Source organism: Vicia villosa, linkage group LG2, assembly GCF_029867415.1.
Source record: "Vicia villosa cultivar HV-30 ecotype Madison, WI linkage group LG2, Vvil1.0, whole genome shotgun sequence".
Classification (NCBI taxonomy): domain Eukaryota; kingdom Viridiplantae; phylum Streptophyta; class Magnoliopsida; order Fabales; family Fabaceae; genus Vicia; species Vicia villosa.
The window spans coordinates 180,620,651-180,642,835 of record NC_081181.1 but is presented as its reverse complement, the minus strand read 5'-3'; the positions used below and the strand labels follow the sequence as shown (position 1 = coordinate 180,642,835).

General features: G+C 31.8%; 2 protein-coding genes across 4 annotated transcripts; both read left to right on the top strand.

Moving 5' to 3' along the window:
• Positions 1-458: 458 nt before the first annotated feature.
• On the top strand, positions 459-3,725 carry LOC131653154 (disease resistance protein Roq1-like). 3 transcript variants are annotated; one of them, XM_058923235.1, is made up of 4 exons: positions 459-1,056; positions 1,146-2,250; positions 2,366-2,596; positions 3,060-3,725. In XM_058923235.1, exons 1-4 carry the CDS (start codon positions 581-583, stop codon positions 3,633-3,635), a joined length of 2,388 nt encoding a protein of 795 aa, XP_058779218.1. In that variant the 5' UTR covers positions 459-580; the 3' UTR covers positions 3,636-3,725. The 3 variants fall into 3 exon arrangements, with proteins under 3 accessions (XP_058779218.1, XP_058779216.1, XP_058779217.1); XM_058923233.1 differs by having other exon boundaries at positions 2,366-2,655; positions 3,030-3,165; XM_058923234.1 differs by having other exon boundaries at positions 2,366-2,655; positions 3,023-3,159.
• Positions 3,726-11,017: 7,292 nt separating this feature from the next.
• LOC131653153 (probable methyltransferase PMT16) lies at positions 11,018-19,664 on the top strand. The gene is made up of 6 exons (XM_058923232.1): positions 11,018-11,930; positions 16,902-17,112; positions 17,247-17,529; positions 17,710-18,102; positions 18,185-18,262; positions 19,279-19,664. The coding sequence occupies exons 1-6, from the start codon at positions 11,214-11,216 to the stop codon at positions 19,508-19,510; spliced, it is 1,914 nt and encodes a 637-aa protein (XP_058779215.1). The 5' UTR covers positions 11,018-11,213; the 3' UTR covers positions 19,511-19,664.
• The last annotated feature ends 2,521 nt before the right edge of the window (positions 19,665-22,185 follow it).

Genomic DNA, 22,185 nt, shown 5'->3' with positions numbered 1-22,185 from the left:
TTATTTGTAACGTACTAATTACGTTAATTGTGTGTTGTATTTTAAATTAATTTAAGATGATTTGTATCGTATCCAATTATTTAAATAAATTTTGTTTTTATTACAAAAAATTAAAAAATAAATTATTAAGTATTTATTATTTTAATTTAATTTTAATCGATAATTGTAATTTTATGTAATCATAAAAATAAAATTTAAATAAGAATATGAAAATAAAAAGTGGTGGGGTAGGGTGTTGAATGAAAAACCATTGGAGAGGGTAAAAGTTGAATGGGTGTTAAGTTATTAGGTGGAAGAAAGAGAAAATGATGTGAAGTGTTGGGAGTTGAAAAAGTTGGTGTTGAGTTTTTCAACCATTGTAAATGGTCTAAGTAAAAGGGAAAAAGTATTTTCCCTAAAAAAAATATTATAGTAAGTACGAGAAAATTGAGAATAAAAAATCAGCTAAACCAGTTTAGTATTGCGATAAGAAACTTCGATTCAAAGTCCTGACTGAAACACTTCACCGCGTTTTCACTTGTTGCTTGACTTGACTCAACCATAAAAAGAATGAATCCACTACACCCGACGACGACATATCATGACAAATCAACGATCTTCCTTCAGCTACGACGTTTTCATAACCTTCTCCGGCGACGATACTCGTTACGGTTTCGCCGGCAATCTCTGGAAATCTCTCAGTAACAGAGGAATCCACACATTCATCGATGACCATGAAGAGGACCTTTCCAAAGGAAATGGGATCGAATCAACACTTTTGAATGTGATCAATGAGTCAAGAACTGCCATTATTGTGTTTTCTAACAATTATGCTTTTTCATCCTTTTGCTTGGAACTTCTTGTCTATATCCTTGACAGTTTTCTCTTGAATCATCGGTTTATTTTCCCTGTTTTTTACGATGTCGATCCTGCTGTTGTAAGGTATCAAAGTGGAACTTATGGTGAAGCTTTTTCAAAGCATGAGAAGAAATTGAAAGATAACAAAGAGAAAGTTAAGAAATGGAGGAGAGCTTTATATCAAGTAGCTAACTTGTCTGGATTTCATTTCAAACATGGGTAGGTAACTTTCCCGGCGTCTGTGTTAGAGTCTGTGCTTCATAGCTTATAATTGCATTTAGTTTGACCTAATATCTTTGATTTAGCAGGGATGGATATGAATTTGAGTTTATTGAGAGGATTGTGGAAGAAGTCTCCAGTAAGTTTGATCTTGTTCCTGTACATATTGCTAATTACACGGTCGGATTGGAGTCTCAATTGGAAGAAGTGTGTTCACTTTTAGAGTTGGGATCAAAACAAGTCCTTACAGTGGGGATCTATGGGGTTGGCGGAATAGGTAAAACAGTACTTGCTCGAGCTGTTTATAATAAGATCGGAGACCAATTTGAAGCTTTATGTTTTCTTGCCAATGTTAGTGAGAATTCAAATTTGCATGGACTAGTGCACCTCCAGAATAGGCTTCTTTCAGAAATGGTTGGATTGAATGATATTCAGTCAGGAAGTGCTAGTAAAGGAGTTTCAGTAGTAAAGTATAGGCTCCGTCGAAAAAAAGTTCTTCTTATCCTTGATGATGTTGACACACTTGAGCAACTAGAGACCTTGGTTGGAGGACTTGATTGGTTTGGTCCTGGTAGCAGAGTTATCATTACAACACGGGACAAACATTTGCTAGCATTTCACGGGTTTGAAAGAATATATGAGGTACAAGAGTTGAATGATGTAGACGCTCTTGAGTTGCTTAGCCACAGGGTTTTTAAACAAGGCGTCGTTGATCCCAATTACACAGAACTTTTAAGCCGAGTAGTAACTTACGCTTCCGGGATTCCATTGGCTTTGGAAGTAATAGGTTCCAACTTGTTTGGAAAAAGTGTTGACCAATGGAAACATACATTAGATCGGTTTGAACGAAATCCTCCCAACGAAATCCGTAATATTCTTAGAATAAGCTTTGATGATTTGGATCAAGAGGAGAAGAACGTTTTTCTAGATATCACTTGTTGCTTCAAAGGATATGAATTGACAGATGTTGAAGATATTCTCCATGCTCGTTATGGTCAAGACATGAAATATCATATTGAAGCGTTGATTGACAAGTCTCTCATACGTATCAGTTTGGATGGTAAGGTGACACCACATCCCTTGATAGAGAGAACAGGTAAAGAAATTGTCCATGACGAATCACCAAGCGATCCTGGGAGACGTAGTAGATTATGGTTCCGAGAAGATATAGTTCAAGTCCTAAAAAATAATAAGGTAAGACTGTCAAAGGTGGTTCATGTTTTATGTCTAACCTTTATTGATCTCTATTCACTCTTATGTATTCTCATGTTACAATTGTTGAAGTCTTACACATATATGTGTACTGTAGGGAACTAGTAATATTGAAATCATACATCTAGATTCCCTCTTAATTGAAAATGAAGAAGCAATAGAATGGGATGGAGAGGCCTTTGAGGAGATGCCAAACCTCAGAATACTTATTATTAGAAAATGTCATTTCTCCAAAGCTCCCAAGTATCTTCCAAACAGTTTAAAGGTATTGGAATGGTGGAGATATCCTTCTGAGGAGTTACCATCTGATTTTGATTCAAAGAAACTTGTTATATGCAAGCTACCAAACATGGCTTCATGTCATCCGATCTAACTGAGTTTTTACAGGCAAGTATAGATTTTTCCCTTAGTTTTTTATGTTCAAGATTATTCATTTGATTATTGTTTATTTCTTTCAATTCATATGTTTGAGAGCTTTAAATTTTGACTAGTCAGTTTATTACAGACATGATGTGTCTGATGTCCCAAATTTTGGTCTTCTAAATTTGCATTGTTTGATGTATGAATTGGAACAAACATTACTAGTTTCAAGTGTTCTCAGCACTTTTCTAGATGCAGACATGCTGTAGAAGTTTATTTTCATTTTTCTTTTCTTCTCTTTTTTATGGAATCTTCTGAAAGCATCTTCTACACAAATACAATTAGTTAAATCATTCAAATTCTAAACCTGACTGAAGTTAAAAGCTCTTGATAGCTTGCAGATTTCGCATGGTGTTCCTGATGTTTCACAGACTTTAGACAAAATTGCTACAGTTATGTTGCAGATTTCACATGGGGATTTTCAAACCGAGACGGCATGGAGACTAGTTGGCCTTATGTCGAGTGTAGTTGGCCTGTCATGTTATGCTCTAAGCCCTTCTTTCGATCGATTAATTGGAAGGTGGAAACCTTTCAAGTTCTTTCTTTATGGGCTCTTGTCCTTGGCTATTTTGACAAGCATATTGTTTGCAAAGCATTCATCACTTTCCACAAGACATTTTCAACTCAAATCTTACACGAGCTTTGCGGTTTTGATGATCATCTCAGTATACTCATTCTTCTACGACAAAGCTGTGGATGGAAAACCTGAAACACTGAGTATAGTTTCAAACGCTGCGTTTGCTTTGGTGTCATTAAGCTTGCACAAACTGATTAAGTTTGGGGTTGAGATTGGTATGTTCTCTTATTTCTTAGGTTGCTTTGCAGTTCAACTGTTAACCATCAACTGGATGTTGATTTTTGTTGCAATATTCTTTGGCTGCCCGCTTTTTGTTATGCATTCCTTTATGAATTCCCGACCAGAGGTAGCTACTGGAGTTCCTCTATGAGTTTGAATTATTCGAATTATACTCCATTTCGATCTGTTTCTGATAATAGTTACCGTGTTAATCTACCAATAAATCGGTTCTATTAATTTCCTTTTGTTTTTCTGTTTTTCAGATATATATAACCTGTGGAATGATGGCAGAGGTATTTAGTAAAACAGTAATTAACCTGTCTGTTTTTATTTATTAAATATTATGGCCATATGATCATAGACAAGCTTCTAGGAAGTCTGTGTGTGATTTTATTTTCATTTTTTTGCTATTTTATTTTGGTAAGACTATATTGTAATTAAACATTCCGATTCGTTACTCTGTTTTCAAATTCGTGGCTGCCACAGTATTCATATCATAGCAACCTTTGTAGCTCCTCTTCATCGTCACAAGATCCTTCGATTCCTTAATTGCTACGACTATGTTACCTCACTCTGATTCAATGCTCCCTCTTGTTATCTTAGATCATTTCATATCAGCTTTCAACATCGGCACACATCCTTAAATCATCCCTTTCAGCTTTCACCAGTTTTCCTTTGTTAAACAATTCCATCTTTCTCTTAACAACACGTGCTCTTCTAGCTTTCAAAGTCTCAATCTCAGTTTTTATGTCATTGATTTTCTCTTGATCATCCTTAAGCTTACTCATCTCTTCCATCAACCACCACAATTTAATGGACAAAAGCTTCTCTTCCTTATAAATTTCAAGAAACCCTTAAGATTAGCTTCAAGTTCAGTCATCTCTTTTTCGTCTTTCGATAGTTCAACACTTGCTGAATCTTGTTTAACTTATGCATTGCAGTAGTCCAATTTCCGTTGAATCTTGTTTAGTAATGGAAATTTCTTTTCCCACCTTTTCGCATTTTCACAAACCTTTGGTGAAAAAACTCAAATGTCACTAGAGTTCAGATATGCATTTTCGAACGCATTCATTTTTCATTTTACTTAATTTTAGACCGGAGATGCATTTTTGAGTTTATTTCTGATATGCTTCGGAGATGTCTATCCGAACATATGTTTGATACTTCAAATGAAAAACAAAAACAATAGGGAAAATTTATAATTGATAATCATAACAACTTGACATTAAACTAAAACAAATATTACATAGATAGTTGATAATCGGAAAATTAACATTGCACATCGTTATAAACTGGTAGTTTTGGACGTTGCAACATGTTGATAATATCTTCGACGGATCTTACAATCTTCGCATCCACTTTAATTGGACCTTTTGTTTCATATCGGCGAAAAATACTTCACATAACCTCTAAATTTGCATCTGTCTTCAGTTCGAAGTTGGTGAACTGTAACTTCTCGTTACTGTCAAATGAGGGTGAAAGATACTTGAGCTTGACAACGAGTCAATTTCCTCGCAAACCCGAAATTGAAGTGACGGCTTCTCACCATTGAAATACACAAACGCAAGGTGAGGATATCTTTTATTTTATGATATTAGGTGTTTTGTAGAAAAAATGGGATGAGAGACACCCTATTTATACAGGGATTGAATCGCATTGGACCTTAGAAACCTTATCATGTCATCAGAGCATTTTTCGGAGATGCATATTCGGATAAACCTTATTATTTTATAAAAAAAGGATTTATTCAGATATGCACATCCGAAAAGTTTCCTATATTTTTTTAAAAAAAAATTATAATGGGGTTTATTCGAATATGCATATCCGGAATAAACCCTGAACCAAAACTAATCTTGAAACTTAGAAAATATAAATAGAAGTTGTAAACCATAAATGTGTAAACAAAAACGGTAGACATTTACACCATAGTTATGAATATATATTACTTAGGTATTAAATCGTATCAAGATTACATCGTTGACAACAATACATTCAAAAAAGTGTGATAATTACAATCTAAAATGCATCAGCGCATAAATCTACGACTGATTCCGCCTTTGACTTTTTCTTATTAGATTCTCTTTCACGCTCGCTCAATTTGGTGAACTCTTCCATCCTTTCATAAATTGATTGCCCGAGTTTCTGCTTCTTTTGTTGAATGTGTCGTCCACTCCAACGATGTACCATCCTCCTTAACATTTACAATCTGCTCAATGTGTTTGGGCATAAACAACGACATTTCTTCAATAAAGATTATTTTTGGCTTCTGCGGTGAAGGAAGGAGGTGGTTTGCGATTTTGGAGTTGGAGAATCCAAGAAATGTGAATCAACATGTTCAAAGTATGAAGGAGATCGCTTCGTTGAATTGTCATCTTGTGTGGGTTTAACCTTTTTAAGGACACCTTTGGTTTTAACCGGTTTCGAATGAGGTTTCAAATTTGTGATTTCTGAATAGACAATCTTCCTCAACTACTCTTTGATGTGCAATTTCATGGTGTCATCTGCTTTAGAAAATCTATTTTAGATTATTTCCCAATCGGTCATGATAGTTATACCTGCTTTACCCCCATTCGTCACACCATCCTTATCAAACCAGAGCTTTTTCCGGTGACTGTAGATTTCATCCATACGTATCGGGAATCAAGCTTCATTTTTTTAAATGATACAAGCACATGGAAGATTGTAAGTCTTCCTAAGAGTACATCCACATTTAGAACTATCTGAACTCATCTTCGCAGCTCGCTTCGCTTCATGAAAATTGAAATTAAATCCCGCCCGAGATATGTTGTCAACCAACTGTGAATAGAGGGTGTTATCTTTGAATTTGTGTTCTAACATGATTGCAAATGTTTTTCTTCGGCTAGAACCATTGTCAGACCTTCTGATTACAATGCCAAACCCCAATTTTCCGGCCATCATGCAGAACCATTCAAGCATATGTTCACGAAAAATAAATAATTTTTCATTTGTAAATTATTGACCAACATCTATCTCGACTTCAACTGGTCTAACACTGTCCTTCACCTCATCTGATTTAACACCGTCCTTCACTTCATCAGGTATTGCATCATCACTTACAACAACTTTAGGAAACATATTCGGGTGTACCATATCTAATTCGAACCAAAACAGAAAAACGGTTGAAAAAATTACAGGAACATACAAATTTGGAGATGCATCTCCGAAACGTATAATAGGTGAATTCAAAGATGCATCTCCGGATTCAATGTAAATTTTTTCTGCTAAAAAACAATATTAATGCAAACAATGAGGGATGAAATGAGTGAAGTTTACTTTAAATTGCAACGTCTTTTGCTCTATTTGATGTGAAAAAAAACACAAGAATGAAGATATTGAGTCGAAAAGTTGATTGAGAATGAAAGTTTTTTTAAGGATTTTGGGTTATGGAGGATGAACGAAGTATGTGAGAGATGATCATTCAAGGTGGTGATATATCTAATTTCAGACTTACCATTTTCGTAGATGCGTTTTCAAAAATTTCACTGAATGAATAAATGATAATTCTCATTGAAAAACGCTTGGAAAATGGATTAAAGATATTTTCAAAGATGCATCTTCAAATACACCTCAAAAATATTTGCAAATGCATCTTCGAACCAAATTTTGGCAAAAATAATTTATGATGTGTTTAGAGAAGAATATCTGAAAATTTCTAAGAGCACTTTTGAATTTTGAGAGGTGTGATTCACACCACAATAATGAAAAAAATGCTTATGTTTCATAAAATTTAATTTTAAAACCAATTATTCATTTTAATTTTGTGACATGCCAATTTTTGTTTACATTAGTAGTGCCACGTATTAAATAAAAACGTCAGTTGGAATGACTAAAAAAAATGCAAAATTCTAAAATAGAAAACCAAAAAATTAAGTTTTAAAATAGAAGAACTAAAACATAAAAAAATTAAAATGGAATGACAAAAAGTGCAATAAACCTAAATATTTTATAAATGATGCAATAATATACAAGTAGCTATCTTCACCCCCTTTGACTAACACCCAAATTGCTATTAATTGTGTTTGTATGGCAATAATTTGAACAACTTATGCTAATTTTTCAACTACTATTTTTACTCATTATATAGAAACTAAATACAATCAAATCATATTCCACGAAAAAATCTATAATTTGTGTAAATTATTAATGTATGTATGCATCAAATCACCTTTTTAATCATTAATCTATTATGAGAAACTCTATTTGTTTTCTTCCTGCCTTGCCGACCTTATAGCAAGATGTTCCAGCTCCTCAACCTAATAATACTGGCCTCCACCTTTTAAAACGACAACTTCATTTGGTATGAATGGAGATGGGTCAAAGTGACCATCCCTTGTGTGTTCAATTTTGGGGAAATCATGGGTCCGAGAAGATGCATTTGGATAGAGAGAATCAGACTTTTGAAACTTGATGCTAATGGTTTATTTTTCCTTTATAGAATGAAGAAAGTTAGAAAAAAAAACACACACTTGAATAGCAAGTGTGATGTGATATGTAACGAAAAAGAATGTCATTAATAGTATAGTATGTAGGGGATACACTCTTAATATAGCAATTCGGAAATTTTATGCAAATAATCAAATTTCTAAGTTTTAATATGACACTAACCAATATGTTTTCATAATTTTTAATAGAATCATGTTTTTTTAATAAAAAAATAGATTGACGCCTCCAATATTTTTTCCAATTACTTGCAAATTTGATAGGACATGTAGATTTATTTGCGAATTATTTTCGAAATTATCTATATACAAAAAACTTAAAAATCTATTCACAAGTAAATTCAAATTTGTAGAAAAATTCACATGTTACTAAAAAAATTGGCACCTCCACTTTACTTGATTTTATAAAACATGGTTATATTGAGAATTATCGGTAAATATTAGTTAGTTTGAGCTTATTTCCATAAAATTTTCAAACAATACTCTTAATGAATAATAGAAATATTTGTAGATAATTATCAAACTATCCGCCCGCTAAAACATGATTTTTCCGTGTCTTATTTTTTAAAATAATTTTCAATTTAAAATATTTATACAACATTTTTTATTTTTTATTATTATATTTTTATTTATTATTTTCTCTCTACTTATCCACTCCGTTGACTATAATTAATTAGAACTTTATAGGTATGATCTATATGATATTATGTTTCAATCCAACGGTTGAATTTATAAAATATTAATTCGAGATGTAGTTATTGAACGAGTGTAACTCATGGTGTAACTCTTCGGGTGTAATTTGATCCCTCCTCATATATATATATATATATATATATATATATATATATATATATATATATATATATATATATATAAGAATTGTTTCGTCTGATCAATTGCCCAATAAAATTTGATCAATTACACAACACTACGTTGACTAATGAACATTTGTATTTCCACTTTAAAGCACAATATTAGAGCACACCACCATCCTCATCTTTACCACTTATTATATCTAACGACCCTCAGCAATTCAAGTTGGATTAACCATGCCGATTTTAGCCATCGCCATTATATAAGCGTAAATTTAAGTTATCCTCGAGTATTATTCTCATTCATATTGCTTAGTTTAACGTCATATAAACATTGACTTGAACATTGGAGTGATAACTTTACATATATTCTTCCCTTTTGATCATTAAATACCTCAACCACCAACCATAAGCATTTCCATTATGGTCATCTTCTACATCTCAAACATTATATATTCTAATACAAAATAACGGCGCCAACTGTAGGCACTGTTTTCTGATTTCACGATTTTTTTTCCATCAATTTTCTCTTATATTCCTAGCTGTGCTGCCGCAACCGTTTTTATTAACAGCTCTGATCACCATAATTGTTACAATTAACCGTTTTAAAGACTGTTAATCTTCTCGCATCCTCTTTCCACTATCTTATCTAATTGTAAGATCTAAGGTAACTTGATCAGCTGCTCACTGAAACATCTTTCCTGCTCCTGATGTTCGGTCAATAATTCAAATGCTTCAAGACAACACAAATCGAATTCTCACTAATAATTGAAGAACCTCATTGGCACTAAAATCCACATGTTTTAACTAGAATCATTCAATCAATCGCAACATAACTCATATCCTAACTTTTCTTCAGATTATTTTGTTCCAACGTCAGTTTTTTTCATCGTCATATCACTATTAACTTTCTCTTCTACCATCGATTTATCCCTCCAGACTAAAATTGTCACACAATATTCAACAACTCCAAGCCTAGGAATAATAGGCTCCAAAAGGCTCATGATGAGCTTATTCAACCTCATACAACAACATAATGCGAGCTCTTTTGTGTCAAAATTAAAAGAATCATCAAAGTCAACCTCCTTCATATGTAGCTTAGTATGAGAGAGCTCTCTATTTTATAAGATAAACACCCTTGGGTTTGACGTATCTGGTTCCATCACTTATAGATTTATCACCTTGGTCTCAATTCGGGAAGAAACATCACTAATTTATAAATCACTGCTAAGGTCGATAAAAAGGGTTTATGGGTTTCCTAAGTTGACCATAACATAAGAGCTAATGTGAATCAGAGAAAAGAAAAGGTTAAGAGGCAAGTATCTTATGTTTTAATACAAGTTTTGAAGATATGAGGATCAAGGTGAGTAAAAATAAAGAACTTGAAATCCAAAAAGTCTAAACAATGATCACGAGAATCACAAGTAGAAGAAGGGAATCAATCTCAAAGACAAAAAAATGTTAGAAAAGTGAAAACCATCTTTAAATTTCCTATTTATATGCATAAGGGCATCAAGATCAACGACGGGGATTCAATGGAAAATCAAAAGTCACAACCAAAGGTCAGGATGAAGCCACAATTCTATGACGGCATTCGAGTGCCCTAAGCACATCACTTCCTATCATAAGCATGTGAGGATTACTGGTGTTTATTTTCTACATCTCACGCTTTCTTTGATGTTGTATGAAATAAGAATCGTACATAATCTAATTACAACATTTTTATGAGATGAAGAGACTTTTTTTTTTTGTTGCCATAACTCTATATATAAATACATTTCTTTCATCTCTAGAATTGATTTCACTTCACATTAAAATTTAAAGCTTTAGATTTTAAAGTAATTCTTAAACTTAGATTTATTGCTCAACTCGTTTTTATATAAAAACATTAAAACATAAATCACTTTATTTTAAACTCACTTTTAATCCGAATAATTTTTGCAAAATAGATTCATTCAAAATCGATTTCATAATCATAAAACCAAATACACTCTAAATTGTTTATCTAAAATTGACCTAATCTAAAACTAACTTAAGTACTCAAATTATTTGAAGTGCACTGGTAAATGCAATTTTGTGGTTGAATAAATATCAACCAACAAACAACCAACATCTTATCATCTTTATATCCAAACAAGAAGAATGTATGGAAAGGGTAGACAATACGTAAATAAGCAATTACTAGTTCCCCTCTGTTTTTACCCCTCTTCAATGTACTCTATCATGCCAATAAAATACTACCAACACTAAAATTATTCAATACCATAGTAACAAGCAAACTCATTGGCCCATTAGGGAAACACTCACATTTCCCTTTCTCCCAAAATCAGGTCCCATCCCATCCTTTCTTAGATTCTCCTCCCACAACCATTTCCTTAAACACATAACATAATCATCATAAAACTCCTCAAAACTCATCTTCCTCAAACTCCCACAAGCACTTCCTCAAACTCCACCATGCCAAGTGCTAACAGCACCTCCCCCAAACCCTTCAAACCCAACAAATCCACCTCCTTTTTCAACTGCAAAAAAACAAATCTCTATTCTCTCCTAGCTCTTCTTTGCATCATTTCCTACCTTTTAGGTTCATACCAAAACAACACCACCACAACAACAACAACCACAAAAATCACCAAACCTCAATGTCTCCAAAACAACCCAACAACAAACCAAAACCAAAACCAAAACCAAAAAACAACCAACCTAGATTTCTTCCCACACCACAACCTATCAGACCCAATATCCTCCTCCACCACATCCTCCACCTCCTCCAACCATTACCCATCCTGCACCCCCTCCCTAACAGACTACACCCCCTGCGAAGACCGCGCACGCTCCCTAAAACACACGCGCGACAGAATGATTTACCGCGAACGACACTGTCCAAAGAAAAACGAAATACTAAAATGTCGTGTTCCAGCACCCAAGGGTTACAAAAACCCATTCCCATGGCCCACAAGTAGAGACATGGCATGGTATGCAAATGTACCTTACCGTCATTTAACGGTGGAGAAAGCAGTTCAAAACTGGATCCGTTTTGACGGTGACAGATTCCGTTTTCCTGGTGGTGGTACCATGTTCCCAGATGGTGCTGATAAGTATATCGATGATATTGGAAAGCTTATCAATCTTAAAGATGGTTCTGTTCGAACCGCTGTTGATACTGGCTGTGGGGTAAGCATTTTCTTTTTTTTCAACCTTCATTTATTTTTAAATTTATTTTTGTAAAAATACATATTCAATTATAAATTAATTTATCTTTAATTCATTTTTAATCAGAATTAATTTAATTTAAAATTAATTTATTTTTACTGCTAATTATAAGTACGTTCAATAGTGTTGTTTTTGTATTTTAGATGAAAGAAACTAGTACTTTATTAAGTAACAAAATTGGAGTGAAAGTTGACATTTTTGTCTTGAAGGTTAACGTATCTATTTCTTTTGTCGTTGTCTTTATATTTTTTTCGTAAGATTTTAATCTAGTGGTACATTTAGGGGTGTAAGCGGATCGGAAAAAACCAATTAAACCGACAATCCAAACCAAACCAAACCGAAATAAAACCGAAATCTTCTGGTTCGGTTCTAAAACCGAACCAAACCAATGAAAACTGATGTAGTTTGGTTCGGTTCTCAGTTTTAGTTTATAGGAACCGCCAAACCGATGAACCGAACCAATGAATATAATTACGCTTTAATCTTTAATTCCACCCATAATTAAGCCCAAATTTTGTATCGGTTCAATCATTCGCCATCTTTGTTTACATTTCCTTTCAAAAAAACACAAATCTAGAACCAAACTCCAAAACATAGAAAGTAGACACTATAAATCACAAAAACTTTTTTTCACTAAATTGCTGCTCTCGCTGGCTGCCACAACTGCTGCTCTCTACGGTTTTTCTTATATGTTATGGTCGCCTTTTTTCGTGTTAAAGTTATCTTCATTAATTTTCATACATAATTTTATTTACCTTTTGTTTCCTCTTCAATAAAATTCCTTCTAGTCTTGTTCGTTGTGATAAAATAGTTTTGATGTGTGTTTGAGTTGTGAAACATGTTAATTGATATGTGTTTTATTGTGTTCTATTTGTTAAGCTGTCAAATTTCAATTTCAACAATTGATATTGAACTTATTGATGCAACGCAAATCATAACATTGTTTCATATGAATTAAGAGAAACTTGTCATTTGTTTGAAAAATAGAGCATAAAATAAATTGCATGAAATATATTATTTTAAAAAAATAGCATAAAATACATTGAAAAACATGATAGTAGAGAATACACTGATGAATATAATTTTTAAAAACAATGTAAACCGATCAACCAAATCAAACCAAACCGAACCAAACCGGTTAGTTTGGTTTGGTTCTATATTTAAAAATTGTTAAAAACCGACCAAACCAAACCAATGAAGATATCATCGGTTTGGACCTTTTTTCGACCAAAAACCGGTCCAAACCGATCCGATTACACCCCTACATTTTACTTTTAGGATAAGAATGATCTGTTCATATTATTTTTAGCCACAACTTTCAATTCGCTTTCACATACTTCTAGGACTAAAAAGATGATTTTTGCATTTATAACAAAATTTTGCACATATTATGAATGTTTTTCTATTATATCTACATTTAAAAAAGATTTTTAAAGAATACTTCCTCCGGCCGTATTTATAAGTAAAGATTTATTTTTAATATTCATTGAGTAATGAATGTATCTGATTTATATAATAAATCAGATATATTTATTATTTAATAAACCTAAAAATTTTTTTTACTTATAAATAAAGCCACAACGAGTAGTATTTTTTGTGTGTAAATAGTAGCCTTACATTTTTAGTAGTAGTACTAACTGAGGAAGGTTTTTTTGGTTGATATGAACCCAAGGAAGTTTTTTTTTTTATATGAACCAAAGTAGGGTTTATTTTGTTTATAGTATGAACTTAAGGAATGATATAGTATCTCCTTTCCTATGAAATAGGGAATATGAACATGGCATATGGCTGGCGTAAGGTTCCAAAAATGGAAATTGATAGGGTGTTTTGTCTTTGTATGGGGTAGGCTTTTGGGATATTATTGTCATGGGGTATGTAGTAATTTGTTCTTTTCTCTCAAACAATTTTCTAGTCAATTCATGCTTTTAATCAATGGGCCCAAAATAAGTGTAAATCACTGTCTTACTTTTTTTTTCATTACTCATTTGCTTTTTTATTTACTCTATTGTCAATAAATTATTTCATAATGTATTTTGTATTTATAATTAAGTTTAATGGTAGTGTATTTTCAGTGTGAAGAAGTTTTGCACAGATATGTAATTAAAATATTTTAAAATGTTAAATTATATAAGTATTTTAAAATTTACTGTCTGACTTGACGTAATACATAATTTTCATTAATTAACAGTGTAAAAATCATTTACATTGGCAGTGCACTATCCATTTTCTCTTTATAATTATATACATGTAAAATTAAAAATATTGATTTTACAGTGTTAAAAGTAATATATTAATAAAAAATAATGTTTTTTACTATAAAAAGCTATCTGAATTAATAAAAATATTTTAAAATGATTGACTATTCTCAATATAATATTAATTACTTTTTTCAATTATATTTTTACCTAATATTTTTTAGATCATTTCTAATTTAATATTATTTTAAAATAGATATTATCCCATTTCATCATTTTTCTTTATCACACTCTAAACCAATAATTTTATAGGTAGAATTCAGTATAATAGAGTAATATTTTTTTTGTATATTTTTCTGATTTTGCATTTAGTATTCTTTTAAAGAAATTTATAATTAGTATTCTTAATACACATGTTAACACGATCCTTTAATAAATTTCCTGGGATGAATGATTTACATGTAAAAGTATTGTTTAAAAAATTGCTTAAATGCACCCTTGGTTCCTGTAAGTTAGCGAGTTTTTGATTTTCGTCTCTGTAAGTTTTTTTTTGGGTATGAGTCCCTATATGTCACTTTCGCGTTTGTTTTAGTCCCTAAAATCAAAATCCGCAGGAAAACCTGCAGATTTTCCTGCGGATTTTGGCTTTAGGGACTAAACCACAAGCAAAAAAGTAAGATATAAGGACTCATACCAACAAAAAAAACTTACAGGACGAAAAGTAAAAACTCGCTAACTTACAAGGACCAAAGGTGCATTTAAGCCTTAAAAAATTGATATTAGATGACTTATATGTAAGCTATAAATTGTTGATTTTTTTTTGTTTGTTTGTTACATTATTACTATTTTGTGATATAAAAATAGTCAATACATTTGCATAATGGTATCTGTATGTGCCCTTTGCTAGGGGTGGCAAAACGGGTCAGGCCCGCCGGGTCGGCCCGTTTGACCCGCCATTTTGGGCGGGCTGGGCTGAGGTTTTCGGCTCGGTACCTTAAGTTGGCCCGCCCCGCCTAAAAAACCGGGCCGAGGCGGGGCGGGGCGGGTTTTGCCCGCGGGCTTTTTGTTAAAAAAAATATTTTTTTATTTAGAATTAAAATAAGTTTAACTATAAAAATATCACTCTTCTCTTAGAATTATATTGATTGAATTGTATTCTAAATTATTATACATACAAATTGAATTATAATTGTAACGTTCTTTCTATAACTTTCTAATACATGTGTTGATTGGAAAAGCTTGAAATAAAAGAACAGTTGTATAACATGCATAATTATTAAGTTGGTAATACATTAGCTCACATGTTTTCTTTAGAAATCGATGTTGATTTTAAGAAAAAGAGGGATTTGATGAGTCTATAAGTGTGACAAATTTTGGATTTAACTATTAAGGAATCGCTTAATATAAAAGTTTATATGAAGTAATTACTCATTAGTGAGAAAGTTAGGTGTTGATATTTTATGCACCGTGATGTATTATGCGGTGTAATTGTTATCACTGTCTGTTTTATGTAAATTCTTAATTTGGTTTTTTAGTAGTTAGTTTTTAAATAGGATTAAGTGATATGTATTATTTATTTATTTATTTATTTATTTTGATACGCTTTTTTATTGTGGTTGAGTTTATTTCATTTTTTTTGTTATAATTGATCTTTATTTGTTTTATTTTTTTTGAACTGTTTGGACTTAAGATATGTTGAAGTTATATTGTGCGTTTTCTAAAAAAATATATCGACCTTTTTGGTTATAATTATTTTTTTTTGTAAATTATGTGGTAAATCAAATTGTAAAACAGAAAAATATATAAAAATTGGCGGGCCGGCCCGCCAACCCGCCAACTCGTTAGTAAACGGGGCGGGCATGACTTTTGAGCTCGGTCACCTAAGTAGGCCCGCCCCGCCCCACCCCACTTTTGGACGGGCTTAAATGGGGTGGGCCTAAACGGGGCGGGCCGCCCGCTTTGCCACCCCTACCCTTTGCTGATCAGATTGGGCCATTCATGAAAGGATATAAAAATGGAAGATTTCTGACACTATTTTTGCATTTCAGCAATGCCTAGAGATTCGCTATGATAAATTTAACATTATTCCTATACCTAGTATCATAATTTAACCCCACAATTAATGTTAAGTTTAATGACAAGAATATCACTAAAATAAAAAAATCCTGTCTCGTGCAAGTGACTACAATAGGAATGGACCGGGGCTAGGTAGCTGTTTTTCCAGGAAATATGGGCATCTAGATCATTGACTATACATCTAGGTCATTTTCTAAACTTATGATATACTTATATATAAATCGATAAAAAAAACTTTAGACATTTTAGTGTCTCGATGTCCATAAATTACATTTCATGAATTATAAAAAAAATTGTATTAAATGCACGTGCTGGTCATATGATTAAAGGGTTCCATAAAAGATTCGATCCATCCCTACAATGATGTTCATGTTATAAGCTTTATTCTTTGTCATTAATAAGGAGAAAAATAATGATGAGATAGAGAAAAATAAAATAAAACATGATTGAATTATTTTGTAATTCAACCTAGAAAAACCCAAAAATAAATATATACTCCTACTACTTTATATAAGATTATGATTACTTAATCAATCTTAACTAATTTATTACAAAGCATTAACCAAAAACTACATGTAACTAAACATAACTATTAAGATAATTATTATTTATTGATAATAAGATTTGAGTTTAATAATAATAATAATAATATGTATTTCAGGTTGCTAGTTGGGGTGCATATCTTTTATCACGTGACATATTAACAGTTTCAATTGCACCAAGAGATACTCATGAAGCTCAAGTTCAGTTTGCTCTTGAAAGAGGTGTTCCTGCTATTATTGGTGTCTTAGCCTCAAAGAGATTGCCTTTTCCTTCTAGAGCTTTTGACATGGCACATTGTTCTAGATGCCTCATTCCATGGCCTGAATATGGTTTGCTACTCTCACTCAACTCTCCTGATTGAGGCATAACGGAACTGAATTGAATCGAACTATAGTAAAAAATACTTGAAATGAATCGAATTATTTTAATTTATTCAGAACCAAATTTGTGTTGATTTTTTCAGATGGACTTTATCTAAATGAAATTGATAGAATCCTACGCCCTGGTGGGTATTGGATTTTATCCGGACCACCAATTCGATGGAAGAAATATTGGAAAGGATGGGAAAGAACAAAAGAAGATTTGAATGATGAACAGACCAAAATTGAGAACGTTGCTAAAAGCCTTTGTTGGAACAAAATAGTTGAAAAAGATGATATTGCTATTTGGCAAAAGCCCAAAAACCATTTTGATTGCACACAAAATAGGCCTTTTTGCCAAGAGGATAATAACCCTGATAAAGCTTGGTATGTGCCTCATTTTTCTATCATATCTTGTGTTTAAATTTTATTCACCACGATATTGTTAATTCGAACATCATCATTAGGGTTCGAATCCTGTTACTTAGGATTGTTATTTTCTAATTGTTATTATCACTTCGTCTATCTGCAGAGAAAAATATTTATTTTTTTATTGCGTTTTTTTAGGTACACAAACATGCAAACATGTTTGAATCCACTCCCTGAAGTGTCCAACAAAGAAGAAACATCAGGTGGAGCATTAAACAATTGGCCTCAAAGATTAAAATCAACTCCACCAAGGATTTCAAAAGGGACCATAAAAAGTGTCACACCACAAACATTCTCAAAAGACAACCAACTATGGAACAAAAGAGTATCATATTACAAAAAAGTTAACAATCAACTTGGAAAACCTGGTAGATACCGCAATTTATTAGACATGAATGCTTATTTGGGTGGATTTGCAGCTTCACTGGTTAAATATCCAGTTTGGGTTATGAATGTTGTTCCAATTCAAGCTAAAGTTGATACTCTTGGAGCAGTTTATGAAAGAGGGTTGATTGGATTGTATCATAATTGGTTAGTGAAGTGTTTGTTTTTTTAAATTAATGTTTTTTTTTGGATTTTTAAAAGAGATTGAAAGTTAATTGTTTATTTGCAGGTGTGAAGCTATGTCTACTTATCCTAGAACTTATGACTTAATTCATGCTGATTCTGTGTTTAGCCTTTATAATAACAGGTATGCATTTATTTATTTATTTATATGATTTATTTTTCAAATATAATGAATAAGTCATCTATAGTTTATATATAGATCATATATATTATATTATTGACTAATAGAAGAATATATTGAACAACTATAATATATATATATATATATATATATATATATATATATATATATATATATATATATATATAATATATATATATATATATATATATATATATATATATATATATATATATATATATATATATATATATATATATATATATATATATATATATATATATATATATATATATATATATATATATATATATATATATATATATATACACCCTCCGGTCACTATTATAAGCAAAATTAATGGTCTAATTCTTGGTCACTATTATAAGCAAAAATCAATTATTACTAAATCATTTAATGCTGTAATTCCTAAGATACCCCTATATTTCATTTTCCAATACTTCATTAAATTTAATAAAGAGGATATTATAGTAAATTTAATCAATGTTTTCTCCAAAATCTAAAAAGTTAACTACACTTTATTGAATTTCTTAATAATCGTGAAAACCATTTTTTTTGCTTATAAATGTGACCGGAGGGTGTATATATATATATATATATATATATATATATATATATATATATATATATATATATATATATATATATATATATATATATTGTAATGGTAGTGTACTGTCAGTATAAATGAATATTACATACAATCAATCAAAATTCTAATATCTATCATGTCATTTCACTATTTTAAAAATAAAATTGTGTTTTAATTAGATACATGGTGGTGATTAATTGACAGTATAAAAAATTTTACACTATCAGTGTATTAACAAATATTTTATGATGCCTATTTAAATACGGTTTAACTCTAATAAATTTTACCTATTAAAAAAAACTCTAATAAATTTTGAAACCTGTATCATAGCCTGTCTTGTACACTTTCAAAACTTTTGGAAAAAAATCTTTTGACCCGAGTAATGATTTATCTTTCTGGTTATTAGATGTGAATTGGAAGACATATTGTTAGAGATGGATAGGATTCTTAGACCAGAAGGAAGTATAATAATTAGAGATGATGTTGATATATTGGTCAAAGTAAAAAGCATAATCAATGGCTTAGATTGGGAGAGTCAAATTGTGGATCATGAAGATGGACCTCTTGAAAGGGAGAAACTTTTATTTGCTGTCAAAAAGTATTGGACCTCTTCTGTCTCTAATGATGATTCTAGTTAAGAAGTGAGAATTGTATTTTTGAATGACATAAGTTGTTTGAAAATATATTTTTAGACATTATAAAATTTGTATTTTTTCAGATGTGTGTATATCTGAACTCATGTTGGAGATTGAGAATTTTTTTATAGTTTATTTTGTTCCTTATTCATTTTTATTTCATTAGTTTTCTTTTCTTATCTTTGTTTTTGTTAAATTGTAAAATTGTTGCCTTTTGGGGATTATGGAAGCAAACTTTATTGAATGGAAATTCAGTTTATTTGTGTAGACATCAATGCAGAATTCTAAGGGCTTATCTCCGAAATGATTTGCTCACAAGTGTCATTAATAATTTTTTCAATTTTATAACCTTTTATAGGGAAAGTAGCTTTATTGAAAGTGTATTTTTTTAATATTTTGAAATTAAAAAATGTTTCTAAGATTAAAGATAGTGCACTTACACGATAAATTCATCAATTAATCATGTCTTACAATTAATTTTAAAATATTATGATGATTTGAAAGAATCATAGAATATATTAAAGCAAGATGAGTTCTTTAACAAGTTTGTCATTTGCCATCTTATTAGAATGCTTACTATTTTAAAAATGACTATTAATAGTAATATTTCTATAACTATCTCTAATTATTTTTTAATTATTTAATTTGTTAATTCCTAATTACTCCATTTTTAATTGTTAATTATTAATCATGTTATATGGGATTTGGGATATACACGATTTTTTTTATATAATACAGTTTTTATTTATTAACCCAATTTTAACCATTCCTTTTTTTCCGAAGCAAATAAGAATATATTACTCTCAAAAAATAGTTTATACAATAGGTGATCCTTAGATCCAACTAATCATAAAAGACAGACTATAACATCAATTGGGCTATGTATTTCCTAGTTCTCCTATAATGCCATCCCCTATAGACAATGGTATCTATAATGTTCTGCACTATATTTCTTTTTGTACTATGTGTAAACACTATGCTATTTCTCCTGTTCCAAATGCCATACGCTGTTTCAGTGAAAGCCATCTTCAATATACACGCTTTCCAGCCTTTCCTTGATACTTCCTGAATCAACCATACCATTTCTTCACCCCAAGGAAGAGGTTGATGAGCTCTATCAAGCCATTTCAGAATTGTCTCCACACATCAGCATTATCCCTGCATTCAAAAAACAGATGAGGAATACTCTCTTCAGCATTATGGCATATGCTACAAACACCATCAATGATCATTTTGAATCTTTTTAGTCTAGTCTTAGTTGCAAGCTTCCCATGGAAGAACAACCATGTTATGAATTGTGCACGAGGCCTGGCAGCATTTCTCTTGAATATTCTCCTCCAATCCACTAGATTACCCTCCTCATTCATAGCCTCATATAGCATTTTCATTTTGAACTTATTCTGATTCAGCAATCTGTCCCAAGTCAGCTGATACTGTTGCACTTCTTCCCTTAGGTCCATAATTCTTTTCATCATCCAAGAGCTACTTTGAGTAACTCTTGCCTCCATCACATTGCCCTTTCAAGTAATACATATGGATCCACTTGACCCACATGTTATCTGATTTTCCGCAGAGGTTCCACAAGCACTTTATCATTGTGATTTTATTCCACATGGTGAGATTAATCACTCCTTGACCTCCCTGTGCCTTAGGTCTGCACACAGTTCTCCAAGCCACAGGGCTCTTCCTACTTGCTTCAATATTTCCTGTCTACACAAACATTCTGCACATACTATCAATTTTACTAATAACAAACTGAGGCAGTGGAAGGTATTGCATCCAGTATTGGGTGATTGCCATTACAACACTCTTTACTAGCAAGATCCTTCTTGAGTAGCTGAGTAATCTTGTAGGCCAGTGAGTTATCCTATGCATAATCCTATCTATCAAAGGCAGATAATGATTAATACTTAATCTCTTACTTGTGATTGGCACCCCTAGATATTTCATAGGTAGCTGACCCTCTGCAAATCCAGTAGTCTGAATCATAAGATCTTTTGTCTCTCTATCCATTCCTGCACAGAAGACTTTACATTTATTTGGATTAATCACCAGACCTGTTGACTTAGAGAAAACCTGCACAGTCTTGAGCATCATTTGCACTGATATGGTGTCTCCTCTGCAAAATAAAATAATATCATCTGCAAAGGTGAGGTTGGTTATACCACCTTTCTCACACTTTGAGTGATAGTTAAAATCAGGGTTAGCTTGCTGATCAGTGCATTTTGATGCACATTCCTCTATGTTTTTACTTAGGCATTTCCATGGTTTGTTTTGTTTATTTTTATATTTTATGATGTTTTTATAATTTAGTTTATTTGTGCCTTTATTTGATTTTCGCACTTTATTTTCAGCATTAGCAGTCTGCACTAAAATGATCATAACTGGAGATCCAGAAATCAGATCAACGCGTTCTAATAATCGTCGGAAAGCTAAGAGAAAGAGCTACAATTCTCGTGTTGGAGTCGAAGTCAGATTCGGAACTCATATTTTCTAGAATTGTGTTTGAAGTTGCAGCAATAGTTTTTTATTTAGTTTTGGATCGTTAGTTTTGGGTCTGGGTTATGTCTGTTTGACCCAGTTGGGTTATGACCCGAATTCTTGTTCCTCTCTAGTACCTAGGTCTGGCCGTAGTGTTCGATATCACTTTTTACTTTTCACCAAATAATTTTGAAAGC